This window comes from Mytilus trossulus, chromosome 13 (assembly GCF_036588685.1).
Source record: "Mytilus trossulus isolate FHL-02 chromosome 13, PNRI_Mtr1.1.1.hap1, whole genome shotgun sequence".
Taxonomy (NCBI): domain Eukaryota; kingdom Metazoa; phylum Mollusca; class Bivalvia; order Mytilida; family Mytilidae; genus Mytilus; species Mytilus trossulus.
Window position 1 is genome coordinate 2,829,259 of NC_086385.1, and position 19,994 is coordinate 2,849,252.

General features: G+C 32.6%; 2 protein-coding genes across 2 annotated transcripts; one reads left to right on the forward strand and one right to left on the reverse strand.

Moving 5' to 3' along the window:
* The first annotated feature begins 5,659 nt into the window (after positions 1-5,659).
* On the forward strand, positions 5,660-6,990 carry LOC134695319 (putative nuclease HARBI1). Its single transcript, XM_063556543.1, has 3 exons — positions 5,660-5,927; positions 6,173-6,433; positions 6,902-6,990. Exons 1-3 carry the CDS (start codon positions 5,660-5,662, stop codon positions 6,988-6,990), a joined length of 618 nt encoding a protein of 205 aa, XP_063412613.1.
* Positions 6,991-9,455: 2,465 nt separating this feature from the next.
* LOC134695320 (uncharacterized) lies at positions 9,456-13,113 on the reverse strand. Its single transcript, XM_063556544.1, has 3 exons — positions 12,648-13,113; positions 11,395-11,473; positions 9,456-9,639 (listed from the first exon to the last, which is right to left on the reverse strand). Exons 1-3 carry the CDS (start codon positions 13,102-13,104, stop codon positions 9,456-9,458), a joined length of 720 nt encoding a protein of 239 aa, XP_063412614.1. The 5' UTR covers positions 13,105-13,113.
* Positions 13,114-19,994: the final 6,881 nt, after the last annotated feature.

The following is a 19,994-nucleotide window of genomic DNA, read 5'->3' on the forward strand; positions in this document are numbered from 1 at the left end:
TTAGCTTAGCTTATCCATATTAATTAACTGCTTGTTGCTATTTGCTTAATTAATGCTTATTTTGCTTAGACTGTTTGTTTATAGTTTTAACGGCTAATTCGTATATTATAATGTTTTGCTAAATGAAAACTGTATTTCTATTTTGCTTTTCTGACAAGTTAAATTCTGTTTCGAACGTCACAGAAAGTTATATTTTGATAAGATAAGGTTTAATTGCACATTTTGTTAATATCATAAACTGTGACGTATTTTACAGTCAATTGGTCAATTTTTATGAGTACACATATAACGTAAATTTATCAGATTGATATAATACATGTTTTAAGAGAGTTGATTTATATACGTTGTTATTTAATGTAATATTATTTTACAGGGTTTCTTTTGATGCTGGGTTAGGGTTAGGGTTAGGGTTAGGGTTAGGGTTAGGGTTAGGGTTAGGGTTTAGGGTTAGGGTTAGGGTTAGGGTTAGGGTTAGGGTTAAGGGTAAAGGGTTAGGGTAAGGGTTAAGGGTTAAGGGTTAGGGTTAACCCTAACCCTAACCCTAACCCTAACCCTAACCCTAACCCTAACCCTAACCCTAACCCTAACCCTAACCCTAACCCTAACCCTAACCCTAACCCTAACCCTAACCCTAACCCTAACCCTAACCCTAACCCTAACCCTTAACCCTTAACCCTTACCCTAACCCTTTACCCTTAACCCTAACCCTAACCCTAACCCTAACCCTAACCCTAAACCCTAACCCTAACCCTAACCCTAACCCTAACCCTAACCCTAACCCTAACCCAGCATCAAAAGAAACCCTGTAAAATAATATTACATTAAATAACAACGTATATAAATCAACTCTCTTAAAACATGTATTATATCAATCTGATAAATTTACGTTATATGTGTACTCATAAAAATTGACCAATTGACTGTAAAATACGTCACAGTTTATGATATTAACAAAATGTGCAATTAAACCTTATCTTATCAAAATATAACTTTCTGTGACGTTCGAAACAGAATTTAACTTGTCAGAAAAGCAAAATAGAAATACAGTTTTCATTTAGCAAAACATTATAATATACGAATTAGCCGTTAAAACTATAAACAAACAGTCTAAGCAAAATAAGCATTAATTAAGCAAATAGCAACAAGCAGTTAATTAATATGGATAAGCTAAGCTAAACAAAGCAAATAACTAAGCTAATAAAATAATAAGCAACTACAAATGAACACTCATTCTTACCTCGTATGAGGTACAAAGGTTATGCCTCTACGTATAACTACATCATATGCAGAACTCTGTCAGATACCTGTATAACAAATACTAAATTATAGTTACTATGCACAGACTTATATAGTACTTAAAATCTATCAATCGGAGACAAAAATATTATAAAGACTCTGAAAAGTATTTATCAAGTTAACCTTTTACTCATTTACTCTCGGACTCATTCTGTTCAAATATGCGGCATTCAATACGTTTATATTTACACTATTTATTCTCAGGCTTAAATTATGTAGCTCAAAAGTAAATCAATAATGTGCCTATTATAAAAGTTACGTTAACCTTTTAAATAGTTTACAACATTCATTCACCAATCACACGATACACATTCTTACTACGAATTCATGCTAAAATGGAAAGTTACTCATGCGTGAAATACTGATTAATCCGGTAATAAAATTACAATGAAAGTAAGATAAAGACAGAATATCTAAAGAGATAAGTAGGCAAACTGACCTGAAACAATCGTGGAATTCCTCCAATGCAAATGATACAAAATAGGAAACAGCAAATAAAGTAAATGAAACGTCTGTTCGGTTTGAACATCAATCGACAATTGAATATAGACTTAATATAAATAAACCGCCAAAAGATATATAACCAATGAAATAGCAGAAAGTGTGCGGTCAAATCAAGCGTAAAACACTGACCATCAGACTAGTAGAAGTGAGTAACAATCAAGGCCAAACTAGTCAATTGTCAAAGTCCGTAAATATAAAATACGAATAGTACCACTCATAATTAATTACAATCCGTAATTAATCTATTTGAAAACGAAAACACAAATATGCATTAGGAATAAAATCATCTTTACTTAAAGTAAATTCAAATAGGAAATAACATATAAATTACAAAATCATATCAGTATTTATTCCATCATGAATAAATACACGCTAGCACAATAGTATCCATAATGAGACCCCCTACCTGCACAAAAATATTTTATGTAAAAATGTATTGTTGCTGTTTTTCAGAAATAGGGACGGAAGACAGCATGTAAACTAGATAAAAACACTCACACTGTCATTGCAAAAAGCTAAAAATACAAGCAACAGTATGCAAAACCCAACAGAAGTGTCGCAAAAACGTTCAGGTGCTAGAAAAAGAAGTACTGCAGTTGTACTGTGTATACCCTTAAACCGGATATTGGCGGCGGAGTACTGTATATAACAATAAATACTAGTGTACCGTGCATTACGATAGCTGAGACGATTGGAAAATTAATGCACAAGGACATCTGATAAGCTTTAATTGAATTGTTAAATTTTATCAACTATTTTAAAAATTATATCTCATCTTTGCAAGTTTCCAGGAACTTATTTATACCTGCATGAATATGCTTTGAAAAACAAGGATATTATATTATTATATTGCCCTGAATTACCCAAACCACAAGTTCCGTTCTTGGAATGATCATTGTATACATTAGGCTATTAGCAAATAGGGTTTCTGTTCGTCGAATATTGAGTTGCGAGTTGTAAAAAAGTCGAGTTACAAGCTGCAAAAACCGAGTTGCAAGATAAAAATGTCTTGTTGCGAGTTAAAAACTCCGACTTGCTTTTCGTTAGAAAAAACTATTCTGATCCTCTTCCTCTTCTGAATGAGTTATACGGCATCATCCGCCGTCTATGGCAATGTAGAGTCATGATTCGTAGAAACAGAATTGATGTGATATGAATGTATTAATTACGCATTAAATAAACAACGCGTAGTTGATCTCTGAGTTATATTGAGGAGGGATCTTTGGGATTGTTGAAATTCGCAAGTGTGGCGTGATGCAAATTCTTATTGGCAAAAAAAGGTTTCAAATCAAGTTTAAGAAAAGAAATAACAATAGATGATCTTTTCATTCCCTAGTTTTATGAAAATTTGGATGACAAATATAATAATTTTGGAAACTAAAATTTAAATTTTTACCGAATCCGGACCTATTTTAAAAATTCTAAACATAAAGTGCAGTTTTGATCATTTCGCTTTTTGACAGTTTGAATTTTTAGATTTTTGATTAAAATATAAGACAAGACATAAAGTTGGTACCTGTTAAAGTGCGAAACAGAATAAAAACGGAACAGTACGGAACGGAACGGAACGAAATGAAACAAAATGGAACGAAACAAAACATAAACGATATTTTTTTAAAACTAGATGTAATATACAAGAAGAGGCTAACTTGTTTGATCTATAGGATGAAAATGAGAAAAAATAATTAGTAAAACCTGATTTTGACACACTTTGATTCTCTTAATAAATGAACAATATGCACAAATTATTTGTCGACATTGTGATTACTGCTCTAAATGTGGTTATTAAGAGTATATTTCTGTATATTTGACTAATATACCTCCACGAGGGGCTTCAATAATGGTAAATTTGTAATAGCGAATATAATAGCGAAAAAAAGGAAACGGGATACGCTTTTTGTATTTGGGATAGTTCAGTATTTGTTATTTACACATTTTTAAGTTATCATACGACAATCAACTTTGAGCAAGGTACAAGCACGCACGCAGCCACTTCCGGTCAAAATGGGGCGTGTAGAGTGAGTGTTCTACTCTCTGTACGTTAAGGTTGCTGGGGCGTCTTAATTAAAATTGATAGAATTTTTTGATAATTTGTCAAAATGAAGTTTTAATCATGCTTTTTTCAAAAATATAATAAAAAGTATGGGTCACCGGACTTTTTTTCACGCTACAGATTGTGCAAAAATTGTTAGATTTTGTATAGATTATCCATGGAAAATAAAATCTTGTGTGATAAAAAGAAAACTACTTGATAGAACTTTAAGGTAAAATGTGAGAAGATACATGTAGCTCTTATAACATGCTTTCAGATAAGAAAAAGAAAAAATGGATCACCGAACTTGTTTTCTTGTTACATATCAAAATAGGTAAATTCACACCACTTTATATAAAAAAAATACTTTATCCGAGTTAACTCCTCTTATTTGGCAAAGTTGAAAAAAAATCTAATCAAACACAAATAACGTGTTTTTGAGAAATTACAGCCGTTATTATGATAAAACCAAAATTTTCTATATTTACATTAAAAATCTTTTACATAAATTACATACTACTCTCAAAATTTGCACATTTCATCAAATATCTAGACCAACGTTATCTGCTTCTTCAAAATCCAAAATGAAGGAAGACACCCGAGCCACCTTAAGAACCCTTGCAACAACAAAATGTCTACCCAATACATCCTCATTATCCAGTGGCAATCTGAATTTCCAGACCTTCATCCCGAACGGACTCTAAAACAGAACCTTATTGTATTTATTGTTAATTTGTTCTCGTCCTAAACATGCATGAAATATTTGCTACCATTAGCAACCAACAATCAATCATCTAAAATTGGGCGTTTATAAATTTAAAGATTATAAAGAAACTGAGGTTTCAACTCCCTCAGGCAAAATTGACCCTTGATTAATTTTGCATTTTTTTGGTCCAATTTGGCCATATAGCTCTTCAATTGTTTCACTTCTTGTGCATCCTTGGCTTTCAAATATTCAGCTTTCAGCGTTCCAAAAAAACAGCGCTTCGGACGCCTGCAATCAAGTGTTATTTTTTTTTATTGGATATTCCATTCAATTTAAATGTTATTGCCAATGGGAATAGTACATGGGCGGATTTATGTTTTTCTTATTGTTATTTTATTTTTTACGAGGAGGCCTCTTTACGTAGAATATTTGTGTTTATATTGAATTTTTTGGATTTTTCACTGCTATTCCTTAGTTTTTGTACACCTAGTTTTAAAACTCAGGCGTTCGCCACTGTACTATATATAAATTTTAAAATATTATTGACTGTAAAAACAAAGGTAGAAAGAAATGCAATCAAAAAGATTATGAGTCCCCTGTACTATGTTCTATAGACCGCACAGAGTAAATTTTTATATATTGTAATACTGCGTGGTTATTGTAGAATGTTTTCAGTAGAGAAAATTAGCATGAAATCGAAAAAGGTTATATTTAATCACTATTGTAATATGTTCGCTACGTCAAACTGTGACATATTGTGAAAAGAGGCATTTTTCGACTCATTTAAGGGGGTAGTCCTTGGTTCAGGGAGATAACTCTATAAATCAGTTATGCGTTTGTAAAAGTCAAGTTCATCAATATATTTTAAGCGTTTACCTGAAGTATGTAACCTAGAAGCTTAGAACATATTTTTGAAAATTGTTGACACAAACGTACTGGGCCCGGTTGTTCAAAAGTGTCGTTAAGCTAACGATGTCGTTAAAGTGTCGTTAGCCAGTCGTTAAATTTAACATAATCGTTAAGTGTTGTTCAAAAATTTTAACGCTTAACGCAGTCGTTAAATCTGTGTTAAACTTAATCACTTGACATACCTCGATTAAACCCCTAACGCAGCGTTAAAGATGGCAGCCTTAGATTTAGCCTTGTTTCATGTACCAATTCAAAGAAAAGAAAAAACTTTTAGAAGCAAAGAAGAACTTACCCTAGACTACACTGATACAGAACTTAGAGCACGCTACAGATTTGGGAGGGAAGGCATTTTATTCTTATCTGATCTAGTAAGGGACAGGTTGACACGTCAGACAAACCGGAATCATGCCCTCAGTGTAGAACAACAGACAATGGTGACATTGAGATTTCTTGCCAGTGGAAGTTTCCTCCAGGTCATAGGTGACACATTAGATAAGACTATATACTTTTAAATGGTTCAGCTGTTTACACATGTTTTCTATTGATATGATATTTCAATTTGAGAATTTTATGCAGGATCTAAAGTGGCAATTCATAGTGTACATGTACATGCATTTATTGTTGTATTTGTTTCTTCCATACTCTGCACTAGTCTACAGTACCATATTTGTTTACAAAGTAATTGGGCAGTCATTACCATAAAGTTATGCATCTCTACTTTATAGGTTTGGACAAAAGCACAGTTTCAAGAGTGGTCGATTCTGTTTTAGATGCCCTTTGTGAAAAGAGGAACGAGTTCATTCAGTGGCCTACTAACCTTAACCAAACCAAAGCTGAATTTTACGAGTTTGCTGGGTTTCCAAACATTTTGGGTGCTATTGATGGGACAGATATAAGAATAAAGAGACCGCATCATGACGAACCTTCATTTATCAACAGAAAAGGCTACCCAAGCCTGAATGTTCAAGCAGTATATGATGCAAAGGGTAATGTTCTTCTGTTTTCATCTTCACATAGTGTAATTTTGAACTGTCACATTGTAAACAAATCTGCTGTTCCCCTGAATTGAATTTCAGAAACCAGTCTCAGTATAGTCTGTTCCATATAACAAAGTCTTTATATTAAAATTGATATTAATATAGTTACTTTCAGACCTAGATAAACAAAAATCCATACAGTAACTGTAATAAAAAAAAAAGTTTTTAAGCTTAAAAAAAATATTTTCCTAAAAGAATGTACAACTTATTTATAAGTACCTCCCTTTTTTTCCATTTTGTACACTTGAAAAAAAGGCGCTGGATTAATAAGACTTATAGGGTTTATAATCTTTGACCCCTCCCTTTTTGGGAAATGTTTCTTAAGGTTTACTAGTTTTTGAAAAAAATTAATAAACAAAAAGTAACTCAAACATGTAAAGTAGTGCTTTAAATAATGTTTTAACTGATTTTTTTCAGGTAGATTTACAAACATAACTGCAAATTGGCCAGGTTGTTGTCATGATTCACATGTTTTCAGAACATCACAGGTGAGTGTAAATGGTTGATTAATAATTTTAAGGAGGCTCGAGGGTATAAAAATTTCAGAAAAAAATTAAACACTTGTTTTTCATTACAAAGTAGTTAATACTTTATCATATGGTACAAAAATCTTTCAAAACAATCAATTCGTGTTGGCCCCAGATGAGTTTTAAAATGTATACATCATTGAAAAAGTTCTAAATTATCTCCCTTTGGTGGAAAAATGCCATTTTTTTGGCTTTAAAATTGAAATATCTTTTTCAACTCATCGGTGACCTATATTTTTTAAAATGATTTCCATATAAGCTGTACTTAAACTAAATTATTGTAAAATTTGAGCGATTTCTGTAATAAATTTCTTTTTTTTATTTCGATATCAACTTTATTTCTCCTATTACTTCAACAGAAAAAACCCACTTTTACAAAAATGTATGCTTCTTTCGAAGGCAGACTGTGAGCGCAAATGAACGGTGACCCCACTTTTTTATTTTATTTTTCTATTAACTTTAAGATAAAGTTCATTTATAGAAAAATATAGAGAAATCCTATATAAATGATTTAGACCCGCGAACCCCCTTAAATCAGCTTCATTAGTCATTAGAATACAATGAAATATCATGAAAAACAGATCATAATTATACATAACATTGAAAACACTACTTTATTTGATTCTATTAGTCCCAGATGGTATATATATATTTCTGTTTTATGCAGACAACCTAAGTGAAGATGCAAAATATTTTCACTTTTTTAAATGTTCAATGTTTCTGGTTTATATCATATTAATAGAGACATATATGTATTATATATGTCCCTGATATCAGCCAGCAAAAAGTGAATGAAAAATGTCTGGATAAGAATGGTAAAATGTTGTACGATTGCCAATGCCATATCTTTTAAACAATGCAAACTAAATTGATATGCATGTATATTCTTTAAAAAAATATTTTTGTATTGTATTTATATTTATGTATTGTATAATATTCTTTAAAATAGATATATTTGCTCATGCAGGTTTGTGCTCACATGGAGAGAAATGGCAATTGGGAAAATGGCATCTTACTTGGTGATAGTGGCTATACCTGTAGGTCTTTTTTAATGACACCTTTTCTGAACCCCAATGAACAACACCATAGAAGGTACAACAGATGTCATGCAGTCACAAGATCCATTATTGAAAGAACATTTGGCAGATGGAAGAGAAGGTTCCACATATTGCATTCTGAAGTGAGTTTTTATTTAGATGATTTTATTACTACTTCTTATTGATTGGAGTATATTTTTCCTTTCAAATTATAATCATAATATTTTTTTTAAAGAAAATTACAAAACCACCCTCCACCCTCCCCCTTTTCCACTCCCTCTCACTCTCAATACTATATCGAATAAATTTGCACCCGAGTTGTGTCTTAGATATATATCAACCGGAACTATTTGGGTACATTTTTGTATATTTAAACTTAATATTACAAACTTATACATTTTTTGAGACTGTTACCAACAGATTGCACAAATGGATCAGTGGTCCCAGAGAAAAAAAACCACACTACGACTTTTTTGCATCTTATTACGTCCTTCAACCACACAATCTTGTGTATTGTGTAACCCTGCATGGTAATTTTTTTTTAATTTTGCAGATTCGTATGGATCCCAAAAAGGTTACCAAAATAGTAATGGTTTGTGGAATCCTACACAACATCTGCATACAGCTAAATGAGCCAGATGTAGCTGATGAGCTTGTTAATGAGGATGTTGAAAATGGAAACAACTATAATGGACAACAGGATGGAAGAGGGATTAGGGAGCACATTGCTGACACTTATTTTAATCGTCATTAAATTTAAAACATCTCTTTCACTTTCTTTATTTTTATATATTATAATCCAAGAAACTTAAGTACCAGGATCATTTACGATTTCATAAAATTGTTTAGCTTTGAATGTAACAAAAATCATATTTGGCAATTGCCAAAATCTTGCACCCACAATGAAAATGGAAGATTTGGTATGCTTGCCAATAAGATAAAATGTTCTATACTTCAAATGATATAGATATGAGCAATTGTACAGCCATCAACATTGAAAAAGTCAATTTCCTTTATATACAGAAACGTTGTTGGTGAAATAAGACTCAGTATTGGAATTATCATCTAACCAGCTTGAAATTATCATATTTGACATCAACATGTTAATACATTGATATATTATCTTCATTGATAAGGCTACAAAAATGACAAAAAAACAACAAAAAATCCAAATTGCTGACAGTATTCATTTATAAGTTATATAATCATCAATTTCAATCACAAAGAATTCATACATACGATATGTGTTAATAGAAAAATCTATCAATATAATATATGCAGTATTTTAATAATTTGATTTTGTAATAAACACAGAAATTTGGAAAAAAAACAAGTCAATCATTTCAGTAAATAGATTCAAACTTTTAATATCTAACAACTTGAAAAGTTTTCTAAATGTTTTAACAATCACTGCCCTAAAACTGACAATAGTTCCAAGGCATCAGAATCTAAACTGTCATATTTGCTAAGCAATTTCCTCAACAGATCTACTTGTAGTGTATTCTGCTCTAGTTCCTTTTCAAGAACTGCACATTGTAATGTATACACATCTTCAGCTGTCTTTTTCTTCTTGCTGGGTGTCTGCTGTATGCTGCAAGAAAAAAACACCACATTCAAAATAATTACTGTATAAATAACCATTATAAGTTAATTGGGGCATAATCAAGTTCTGCCAACTTTTTACAGTCCCTTTTTCCTAGAGAGTGTCTCATCAGTTGTATTATAATGGAACAATTATTTCTTTTTTTGTCTACTTATTTGAATTTTTAGTACCTTGAGGTATGCATCAAAGTTAGGGAGCCTTTGATTTTTAGGTTGGGGAAGGGGTCTCAAGGAAATTAGAAAAAAATAGGCAGGACATGTATTTTGAGAAGAAGTAAAAAATGTCATGATAAAAAGTAAAAACACAAAAATACCGAACTCCGAGGAAAATTCAAAAAGGAAAATCAAAAATCAAAAGGCAAAATCAAAAGTCCAAACACATCTAACGAATGGGTAACAACTGTCATATTCCTGACTTGGTACAGGCATTTTCTAATGTAGAAAATGGTGGATTGAACCTGGTTTTATAGCTAGCTAAACCTCTCACTTATATGACAGTTGCATCAAATTCCATTAAATTGTCAACGATGCATGAACAAAACAAACATACTCAAAGAGTAAAAATGTCAAAAATAGGGGTACAACAGTCAATATTGTGTTATCATCTTAATAACTCTACATAAACAACAAATGTAACAAAGAAGCACAAAAAGGCATACATTAATTTAACATTCTCATTTTGCTTTTCTTATACGGCTGAATTTATCTATGTAAAGTCTACCCATAATGATAGAAGGTTTCATTACTGGTTTAAAAATGCGCGTATGAAATTCGCACAGGTAGACATAAAAAATAATTTTGTCGTATGACGGCATACATAAATGAAGACTTACGTAAAGTTTATATAACAAAAACAGACTTAACAGTAAAAGTAATAATAATAAATAAAATAATGGTGTGCTTTAAAGTATGAAAAAACACTTTACAAGAAAAAGGCAGGATGACAATTTATGTAAAAAAAAGTCACGCACCGGCGGGTAATCTAAAGAGAAAAAAAGACAGGACCAAAAAGATTGAAAAATTAAAAGGCAAGACAGAAATTACAACAACAACCAAGGCAGGACAAAATCCCCCCCCCCCCCTTTAAAAAAAAGGTTGAGTGCTCACACACTCTCTCAGTAATCTGTTTAGGTCAGTGGTTTTTCATTCATATTGTATTTTTTTATGATTTTCTAATTTTCCTTTTTTTTAATCCATGGGCATTGCATGGTCTTTTATAAGGTATGGGTTTTTATCATTGTCGAAGGCTGTACAGTTACCTTATAGCTTATATCCATGCACTTTATTTTAACTTTGCTAGATAGATGTCCTATTGACAATCATACCCCATCTTCTTTTTTGGGACGTCCGACGATCAATTTTTCAACGGCAGCTTTCAGATATGTGTTTGTAACTTTTGTAGGGAATTTCTTATGATTTTCTAATTTTCTGTTAAGAGCTTAGACGAATATAAAATTATGAGATCATTCTATCTCAAAATTGTGAACCGAACACAAATGGAGACTTATATAACTGTTGAACGTATATAACTGCTGATGTCATGAAATAAGAAATGTCTTGTGGTAAATATGTAGTAACATTACCTGCATGAACTTGAAGATCTTTTTGACTGGTAAAATGCTGAAATACTTGGTCCTGGAGATGTGGCATTTCAATCAGTCCCTTCAGCATCATCGGCTACAGGGCAGGTGTGCTCATTGTTCTGCAAGTTTTCATGATGTCTGTCTAAGGCTCTCATCCAGACAGATTCTTCTGCTGTAGGTCTGGGGGTAGCTGTGGCAGTGCATTGAGACCCAGGCTTCCATTTGTGGTGGAAATTGCTTCTAAAATATCAAGTAAAGAAATAGCAATAAAAATTCTTGTAAAGATTCTTAGTGAGAACAAATCTATACAAATAGATAATTTTAAAGCCTTTTATAGCTGGCTATGCTGTATGGGCTTTGCTCATTGTTTAAGGTTGCACAGTGATCTTTTTGGTCTCTTGTGTACAGTTGTCTCATTGGCAATTATACCACATCTTCTTTTTTAATATATATATACGGACAATGACCTGAATTTTTCATAGGTGACATGTGAGGGGAAAAAATGGTTTTATTTCAAAGTAAATTATATTGATTTTTTTTACTTTTTTTACAAATGACCTATGAAATGGTTAAGAACAAATGTGAAAGCATAAACATATAACACTCATGCAATTATATTATATTATATGTTATTCAGGTCTCAGGCAAGGTATGTAATGTGACATTCCCGGCTTAGAGTTTATATCCCCTGAGCCGAAGCCCTGTTTTCATTTTTTATTGTTGTTTTTTTCAGTTTAAGAAGGTCACTTTGAAAGTAAACTGATTTTTTTTATTTTGAAAACAGAAGTACAAAGAGGAATAACTCTTAGATTATTCATTTGCAAGATTATAAGAAACAGGCTTTAGTCTTTCTTCTATGGTGTAAGCAACTGATAAGTTCTTATCTGTACATGAAATTATATATTTTAAACTTAATAAGTTATTATTATAATTGATTTAAACAGTTTCATCACTTTAAAACAGTTTCAAATTCTTTTAAAGTCATATCTCTGTAAAAAATATCTTTTCAATGTTACAAGGGACAAAAAAGCGGCAATAGCAAAAAAAAACAACACGATGGTGAAAGTAGGTTGTGCAATCAAAATAAAGATTAATAAAGGTTACATACTGTTTCAAGGATATCCAAATGCAAAAAGTGTAAGTGAATAATTCAATCCTTTATGTACAAGTGATCACTAGTTGCGCATAAGAATGAAAATTTAAAAGTAGTTTGACAAAATATATTTTTAGAACATGTCAAGGTCAAATATATTTAAAGCGAGGAAATCCCATGCTATGGGAAACCCTTCTGTCAAGGCAGACGACCGATAGCGTAAACTTATTTTCTATATCTACAGGTTAAAATCAAAGTTTTTAAGTCAAATTAAAGAATGAAATAAGAGTAAAAATTAAATTGAATTTAAAAAAAACATACCATTGCAAGTTATTTCTGTCTCCAAGCCACCAACTCCAATGAATGAGGCACTATCCCTCATAGCATTAACTATATTTTCGTCGGCAACAGTTAGCTGTGTGGGTGGTGGTCCACCTACAGTTTTGCCCATTTCCTTTCTGTTGTTGGTGAACTTCTCTTTGGCACCCCGACACATATTGCGGTATTTGTTCCTGACTTCTGTCTCACTCCTCATACAAACACCCAACGCATTGACTTCCTCTGTAATGAGTTTCCATAACTCATTCTTCTTCTGGTTAGTAACTTCTGGGGAAAATCCCCCTTTCAATAACTCCAACTCATGAGTAACACTGGAACTTATAAGGTTGGCCTCAATTGATGTGAAATTAGCTTTTCTGTCCCTAGGCAATTTTTTTGCAGACAATTCAGCCATCTTGGTAACAGGAAGTGAAGATTTTCTGTGCATTATGGGTAACATTTTAACGACAAAAAATTTAACGACTCTTAACGCAGTGTTAGTTAACAATGTCGTTAAAAAAATTTGAACAACACATTTTAACGCATATGTTAGCTAACGACACTTTTGAACAACTGGGCCCGGATGATTTTAAGAGTTATTTCCCTTAACCTAGGTCTACCTCCTTAATCATTAACTTGAAAACGAGAGCATTTTTAAATGATATTTGGCTTGACTATGCATGAATATTATTTGTACCATTTTTTATGAACAAATCACCGATGGAATTTTTTTTTAATTTATTAAGATAAGTATACCATATTAATGGAAATTATGAAAATTTTATAAAAAAAGAATTGTTTCCAAAGAATTGTTGCACAAATTTAGGGCATAATTATGTTCATGAGATGTTCCAAATGTTTTAACACAAATCCTTTTGTGTTTGTTTTTTTTTTTTAAACCAAAAAAAGTTAGGTATTTCTATCCAATGGATAAAGATATCAGAGAAACCAAAATTTTGAGTAAAATTTAATGTCTAAAATGTCTACCCGATTGATCTCTTCGAGTAGCACATAAAGGTATTTTTTTATTACATATTTGAATTGACTGGGTGAAAAACAGCTTTTATGCAAACAATTGTTCGTAAAAAAGATTACCGTGGATCAAAACTGTATCGTATGCCCTTAACGGGAATATATAATTTCCCGTTCAGGGCATACGATAATTCTTCATTTAATAACAGTTATCAAAGGTACCAGGATTATAATTTAATACGCCAGACGCGCGTTTCGTCTACATAAGACTCATCAGTGACGCTCAGATCATAATAGTTGTAAAGCCAAACAAGTAAAAGGTTGAAGAGCATTGAGGACCCAAAATTCCAAAAAGTTATGCCAAATAGGGCTAAGGTAATCTATACCTGGAATAAGAAAATCCTTAGTTTTTCGAAAAATTTAAAGTTTTGTAACAGGAAATTTATAAAAATGACCATATAATTGATATTCATGTCAACACCAAAGTGCTGACTACTGGGCTGGTGATACTCTCGGGGACGAAACGTCCACCAGCAGTGGCATCGACCCAGTGGTGTAAACAGTTATCAAAGGTACCAGGATTATAATTTAATACGCCAGACGCGCGTTTCGTCTACATAAGACTCATCAGTGACGCTCAGATCAAAATAGTTGTAAAGCCAAACAAGTACAAAGTTGAAGAGCATTGAGGACCCAAAATTCCAAAAAGTTGTGCCAAATAGGGCTAAGGTAATCTATTCCTGGAATAAGAAAATCCTTAGTTTTTCGAAAAATTCAAAGTTTTGTAACAGTAAATTTATCAAAATGACCATATAATTGATATTCATGTCAACACCAAAGTGCTAACTACTGGGCTGGTGATACCCTCGGGGACGAAACTTCCACCAGCAGTGGCATCGACCCAGTGGTGTAAACAGTTATCAAATGTACCAGGATTATAATTTAATACGCCAGACGCGCGTTTCGTCTACATAAGACTCATCAGTGACGCTCAGATTAAAATAGTTGTAAAGCCAAACAAGTACAAAGTTGAAGAGCATTGAGGACCCAAAATTCCAAAAAGTTGTGCCAAATAGGGCTAAGATAATCTATTCCTGGAATAAGAAAATCCTTAGTTTTTCGAAAAATTTAAGTTTAATAACAGTTAAAATCTAGGGAAAAGATCAGTTTTTGATGCCAATAATGCCTTCTTTCTTATTCACATTTGTTAAAAAAACAGGACATTTTAAATGTTGCTCTCGAAAAAACCCGGTCATGTAAAATGCTGAATTTTAAGTGAAATTCATGAACATTGCGTGTAGTTTGTGCCTAATATATAAAGAGTTTTCAGAAAAAGATGAAGTCATGAATCAATCCATTATCCTTGCAAAGTAGCTCTGATCGCATTTACTATGATTCGAAATTACAAGATCTCAGTCGGACCGTGTTATATTACATGATAAAATGAGACAAACAACGACCTAACTTAATATGCTAATACAATAAACGAAAAGTAAATATGACAAAAAGCATCCAAACTAGTTTACCATTAAGATTGGCCCCTTCAACTTACTAATATGTTTATCGGTGATGTGAACTTTAAAACATTATATTAAAATCTGGGTTTTTTTCCAGATACATGTTAAACAGGATTGGGCAACAGGCTAAGCATCTGCAAGCCTCTCCAAGAGAGAGAAAAACGCATACACAGAACCTCCTCGGTGGTCTCGTTGAAGCGCGTTCCCCTCGAATGCGGGAGGTCGTGGTGTCGAATCCTGGCCGGGTCAAACCAAAGACTTTTAAATTGGCATTTGCTACTTCTCCGCTAAGCACGCGGCATTACAGAGTAAGAGTAAAGACTGGTCTGTTAGGAATCAGAACAATGTGTCTGGGTAAAGTGGCAAGTCTTCCTACGGACTGTTAAATTATGAACTAGCACGTTAAAAATCCGACTCAGAGTGTCGGTCTAGTACAAAGAAGGGCTAAAATTCATATCACATTAGTATGTTCTCGTCCTGAATAAGTATATTAATTTAACACTGGACGTTAAGCAGCCATCCATCATCAACATCATCGCATACACAAACTTATGACAACACAAAAAACATTTCATTATCAAAACTACTTTACAGCTGAATCGTTAAAATAATTAACATTGTGTTGTTCGTGTAATTAGAAATGATAACACGCATTAACCAAAATGCCCACATCTACATATGGATAGAAGGGCGCTTAATGTTCAGCGGCAACTATTACATGGATATTCAGGCTGGTGTTTTATATGATATGTTTATATGGTATGAATGTATTTATCTTTCACGGGACAATCACGCGGAGTTAGATGTTAATGGTCTACCTCTAAACAATATCCTGGCTATAATCTACTAATATTTGGTATAACTCTTAGATACAAGTGTCTTGTCTTAGGAAGGGATACATCCTACTTTGTAAAGTATCACTCTGATTCAAACAAAAAATTCTCTGAAACTGATATTATCAAGATGCTTGATTTCTTGATTGACAACATATTTGTTACGTTCGGAGGACGTGTTTTTCAACAGACTGTCGGCATTCCAATGGGAACAAATTGTGCCCCTCTACTTGCCGACTTGTTTCTTTATTATTATAAGGCTGACTTCATGCAGGAACTTCTTAGGAAGAAAGATAAGAAGTTAGCGATATCTTTTAACTCTACTTTCCGCTATATAGATGATGTTCTTTCACTAAATAATTCAAAATTTGGTGACTATGTGTAGCGCATCTATCCCATCGAACTAGAGATAAAGGATACTACAAATACAGTTAAGTCGGCCTCAAATCTTGACTTACATCTAGAAATTGACAATGAGGGTCGGTTGAAAACAAAACTTTACGACAAAAGAGATGATTTCAGCTTTCCAATTGTGAATTTTCCATTTCTAAGTAGCAACATTCCAGCAGCACCTGCATACGGGGTATATATCTCCCAATTGATACGATATTCCCATGCTTGCATTTCCTATCATGATTTTCTTGATAGAGGGTTGTTGCTCACAAGGAAGCTTTTAAATCAAGAGTTCCAAATGGTGAAGTTGAAATCATCTCTTTGTAAATTTTACGGACGCCATCCCGAGTTGGTTGACCGTTATGTAATAACAGTTTCACAAATGATATCGGATATGTTCCTTACATCGTAACTACAATCCCCTTCCCTTTCATGAATGTGACCTACCGAATGAGACTATTTACCGAATTTGTTATCACATAAGCCACACGAAGGGTGCCACATGTGGACCAGGATCTGCTTACCCTTCCAGAGAACCTGAGATCACCTCTAGTTATTGGTGGGGTTCGTCTTGTTTATTCTTTAGTTTTCTATGTTGTGTTATGTGTACTATTGTTTGTCTGTTCGTCTTTTTCATTTTTAGCCATGGCGTTGTCAGTTTATTTTCGATTTATGAGTTTGACTGTCCCTTTGATACCTTTCGTCCCTCTTTTTAAAGACAGTGTATCGGGGAAAACAGTGTTAAGCAGATACTAATATAAAAAAATGATTTGATCCGACTGCAGATCAATCCACAACCTCCACATTCGTGGCGACAATAACGTTATTGCAACACCAATGATTCAGTATTCCACCTACCGTACCAATTCTTGGACTTGAAATCAATAATAATAGTCAATATATGATCGTCATGCAATCGATAAAAGACTAAAGATGATCGTTCAAAATGTACGTTGCGTAATCTATCTGCCGACATGGAGGCAGATAGTAAGAAGCCCAAAAACAAAATAAAAAATCTGAATTCAAATTTTAGGGAATGCACTATTTTGTACACGTGTATTGAGCAATTTTAGTTGATTCAGTATTGCTTAACATATTGTAGCAAATATTTACATACTCAATCTTACCACATTATTTGGCTTACTGCGAGATGGTAACTTTTTACGGTTCTCCTAAATGATGGTTGCTTTATCAAGCAAGTTACGTTTTGGCAAAAGTGTAGAACAAACACAATTGTAAAATGAGAGTAAACTATCCAACTTAGAATTCCTTTTGTCCATTACGACCAATAAATTCGAAATTCGCTGTTATCTTTTGATTAATTGTGAAAACCAAATAGTTCTAAGCTTAACAGAAATATATTAATTTTTTTTATTCATTTTTTCAGTCTTGATCCCATGCAGTCAGCATCTTTTCTTTTCTTTTTTTATCTCTTAAATTAATTTTTCAATTAAAAACGTTCATTTCGTCGTTTCGTCACTTTTCGTTTTGCTTCGATTCTTTTTTTGCAAATTTCGTTTGGTCTTGTTTTGAATTGTTTTGTTTTGTTTCGTTTCGTTCCGTTTTATTATGTTTCGCACTTTACAGGTACACCAAACGCGATAATGATACAGACGTTCTCTTTTCGTTCCTTTTATATTTTTAATATTTGAATAAAAAATAAAAAAATTAAAACTTTGAAAAAGCGGAATGATAAAAACTGCACGTTAAAGTTTAGTAAAAATTTACAATTTTAGAATTTTGATATTTTAAAACTTTGATCAAAAATCAAAAAAACTAAAATTTGAAAACTTTTTAAAATTTTGAATTGTTAAGTGTTACACGAACCGATAAAGCATGAACAGTGCTGTAATAAGTTGAGACGTTACGCACGGTGTTCGGTTTAGTAATGGTAACGTTACTCGACGTCGTTTTTTTATTATTTCAACCGACTTCTAAACGTAAAAGCTTTGCACCTTTTTTTATACAGCTGGCATTTTGATGTTTAACTATTTATTTAAAAAAAATAGACTGCTAAGATTACTGATTATATATTTTTGACACATACACTTTATTTCATTACAATCATAACTTATTGAAAGTATATGTTTTAAATAATTGTCGTTGCCCAATAACGTCAATTCTCGCAAAATGCACATATTCAATGATGGTCAGGATTCCGTTATCACTAGTATCCGTAAGTCTAGACAAATATATTGCGTGGAAACAGTCGGTACCAAAGCTGTTTTGTGCTTCAAGAGTTTAAATTTTACCAACCCGCCTACAACTTTAATTGTCAAAATACAGTTCGCGAATAATTTCGGGGTCTTTTAGAAAATGAGCGCTTTTTTATCCGTACTATGAAATTCTGAGATATGGGTCTTTTAAGAAGATTGTAATGCAAATATTAATAATCCTCGTTCTGGTCAATGGCAGCAACAGCTACTATATATATCTTCTGTTTGCTTGGTCCTTAATTTCAATTTCATCCTCAGATTTTGGAATGAAAATTTTGTTTGGAATTGTTCATTTTATTTTAAATCAAAAAGTGATTTACAGTCCTTGAAAAAGAATGAGTATTTTTCACATGCGTCTGTTTGTCGGATGCGTGGAAATTACTGTTAGTGTATATAACAAAAATTCGTACCAGCAGAGACATATCTGCTACTTGATTCCAAAAACGAAAGCTTCGGTATTATTAAAGCTTGTGCTACATATATTTATCCGAAAATTTCGGGTAATATTTGCACTTGTTACGTGTAAATAACAGTTAATTATGACTATCGCGTGATTATTTCAAGAGAATCATGCATGCTTGGCAATTTTTCACTTCTCGCCTTAAAACGCAAATTGTTTGCATTTACAATAATTAACCCTTTGCATGAAATTATTGTTTTTATCCGAAAACTTTGACGCCTTTAAGATCGGCACATGGTTAACAAAACTTTGATAGAGTCAAATTTTCATATTGATTTTTAACTTTTTTAAAGAAATTATAAAACATTATCTACCAAAATAATATCATTATACAGAACGTGTCAAATACAAAAGACATATACATGAGACACTTTCAGTCAATGGAAAATAAAATTATACATATTACGTTACATTGACGTTCCGTGGAAAAAACGTTCAAATTAGACGTGGTAACATTTTGGGGAGTACACGGACAACTTGATGGAAATTGATGAAAAATTGAGCGTTTCCTTAACATTGAAGGCTTAAACAAATCTTTAAAAAATCACATTTAAGAATTGAATGCTTCTTTTTGTAAATTTATTGGGGTGTAAAAGCGTTGACCGAAGTACATTTTGTATGAAGCGCGGAAGCGCTTCATACTAAAAATGTGCGCACGGTCAACGCTTTTACAACCCTATAAAGTTACAAAAAGAAGCATTCAATACTTATAATTACATTTTTTAGCTTTGATCATGAGAACACGAATTTTATAAATTTTGTATATTATTCACCTGTGCACTTTATTTTGGGACCACGCGCTATCATGAATGAAAAGTTTTATTGAGTGATGCAATTGCTTACGGAATAACAAGTGATGTGCCGTTAGCCAATCAAAATAAAGTATCATAATGAAACATACATCTAATGTAATTATTTCAGTAATAACATTTGTCTTCATAGTTCATTTGTCTGTCACA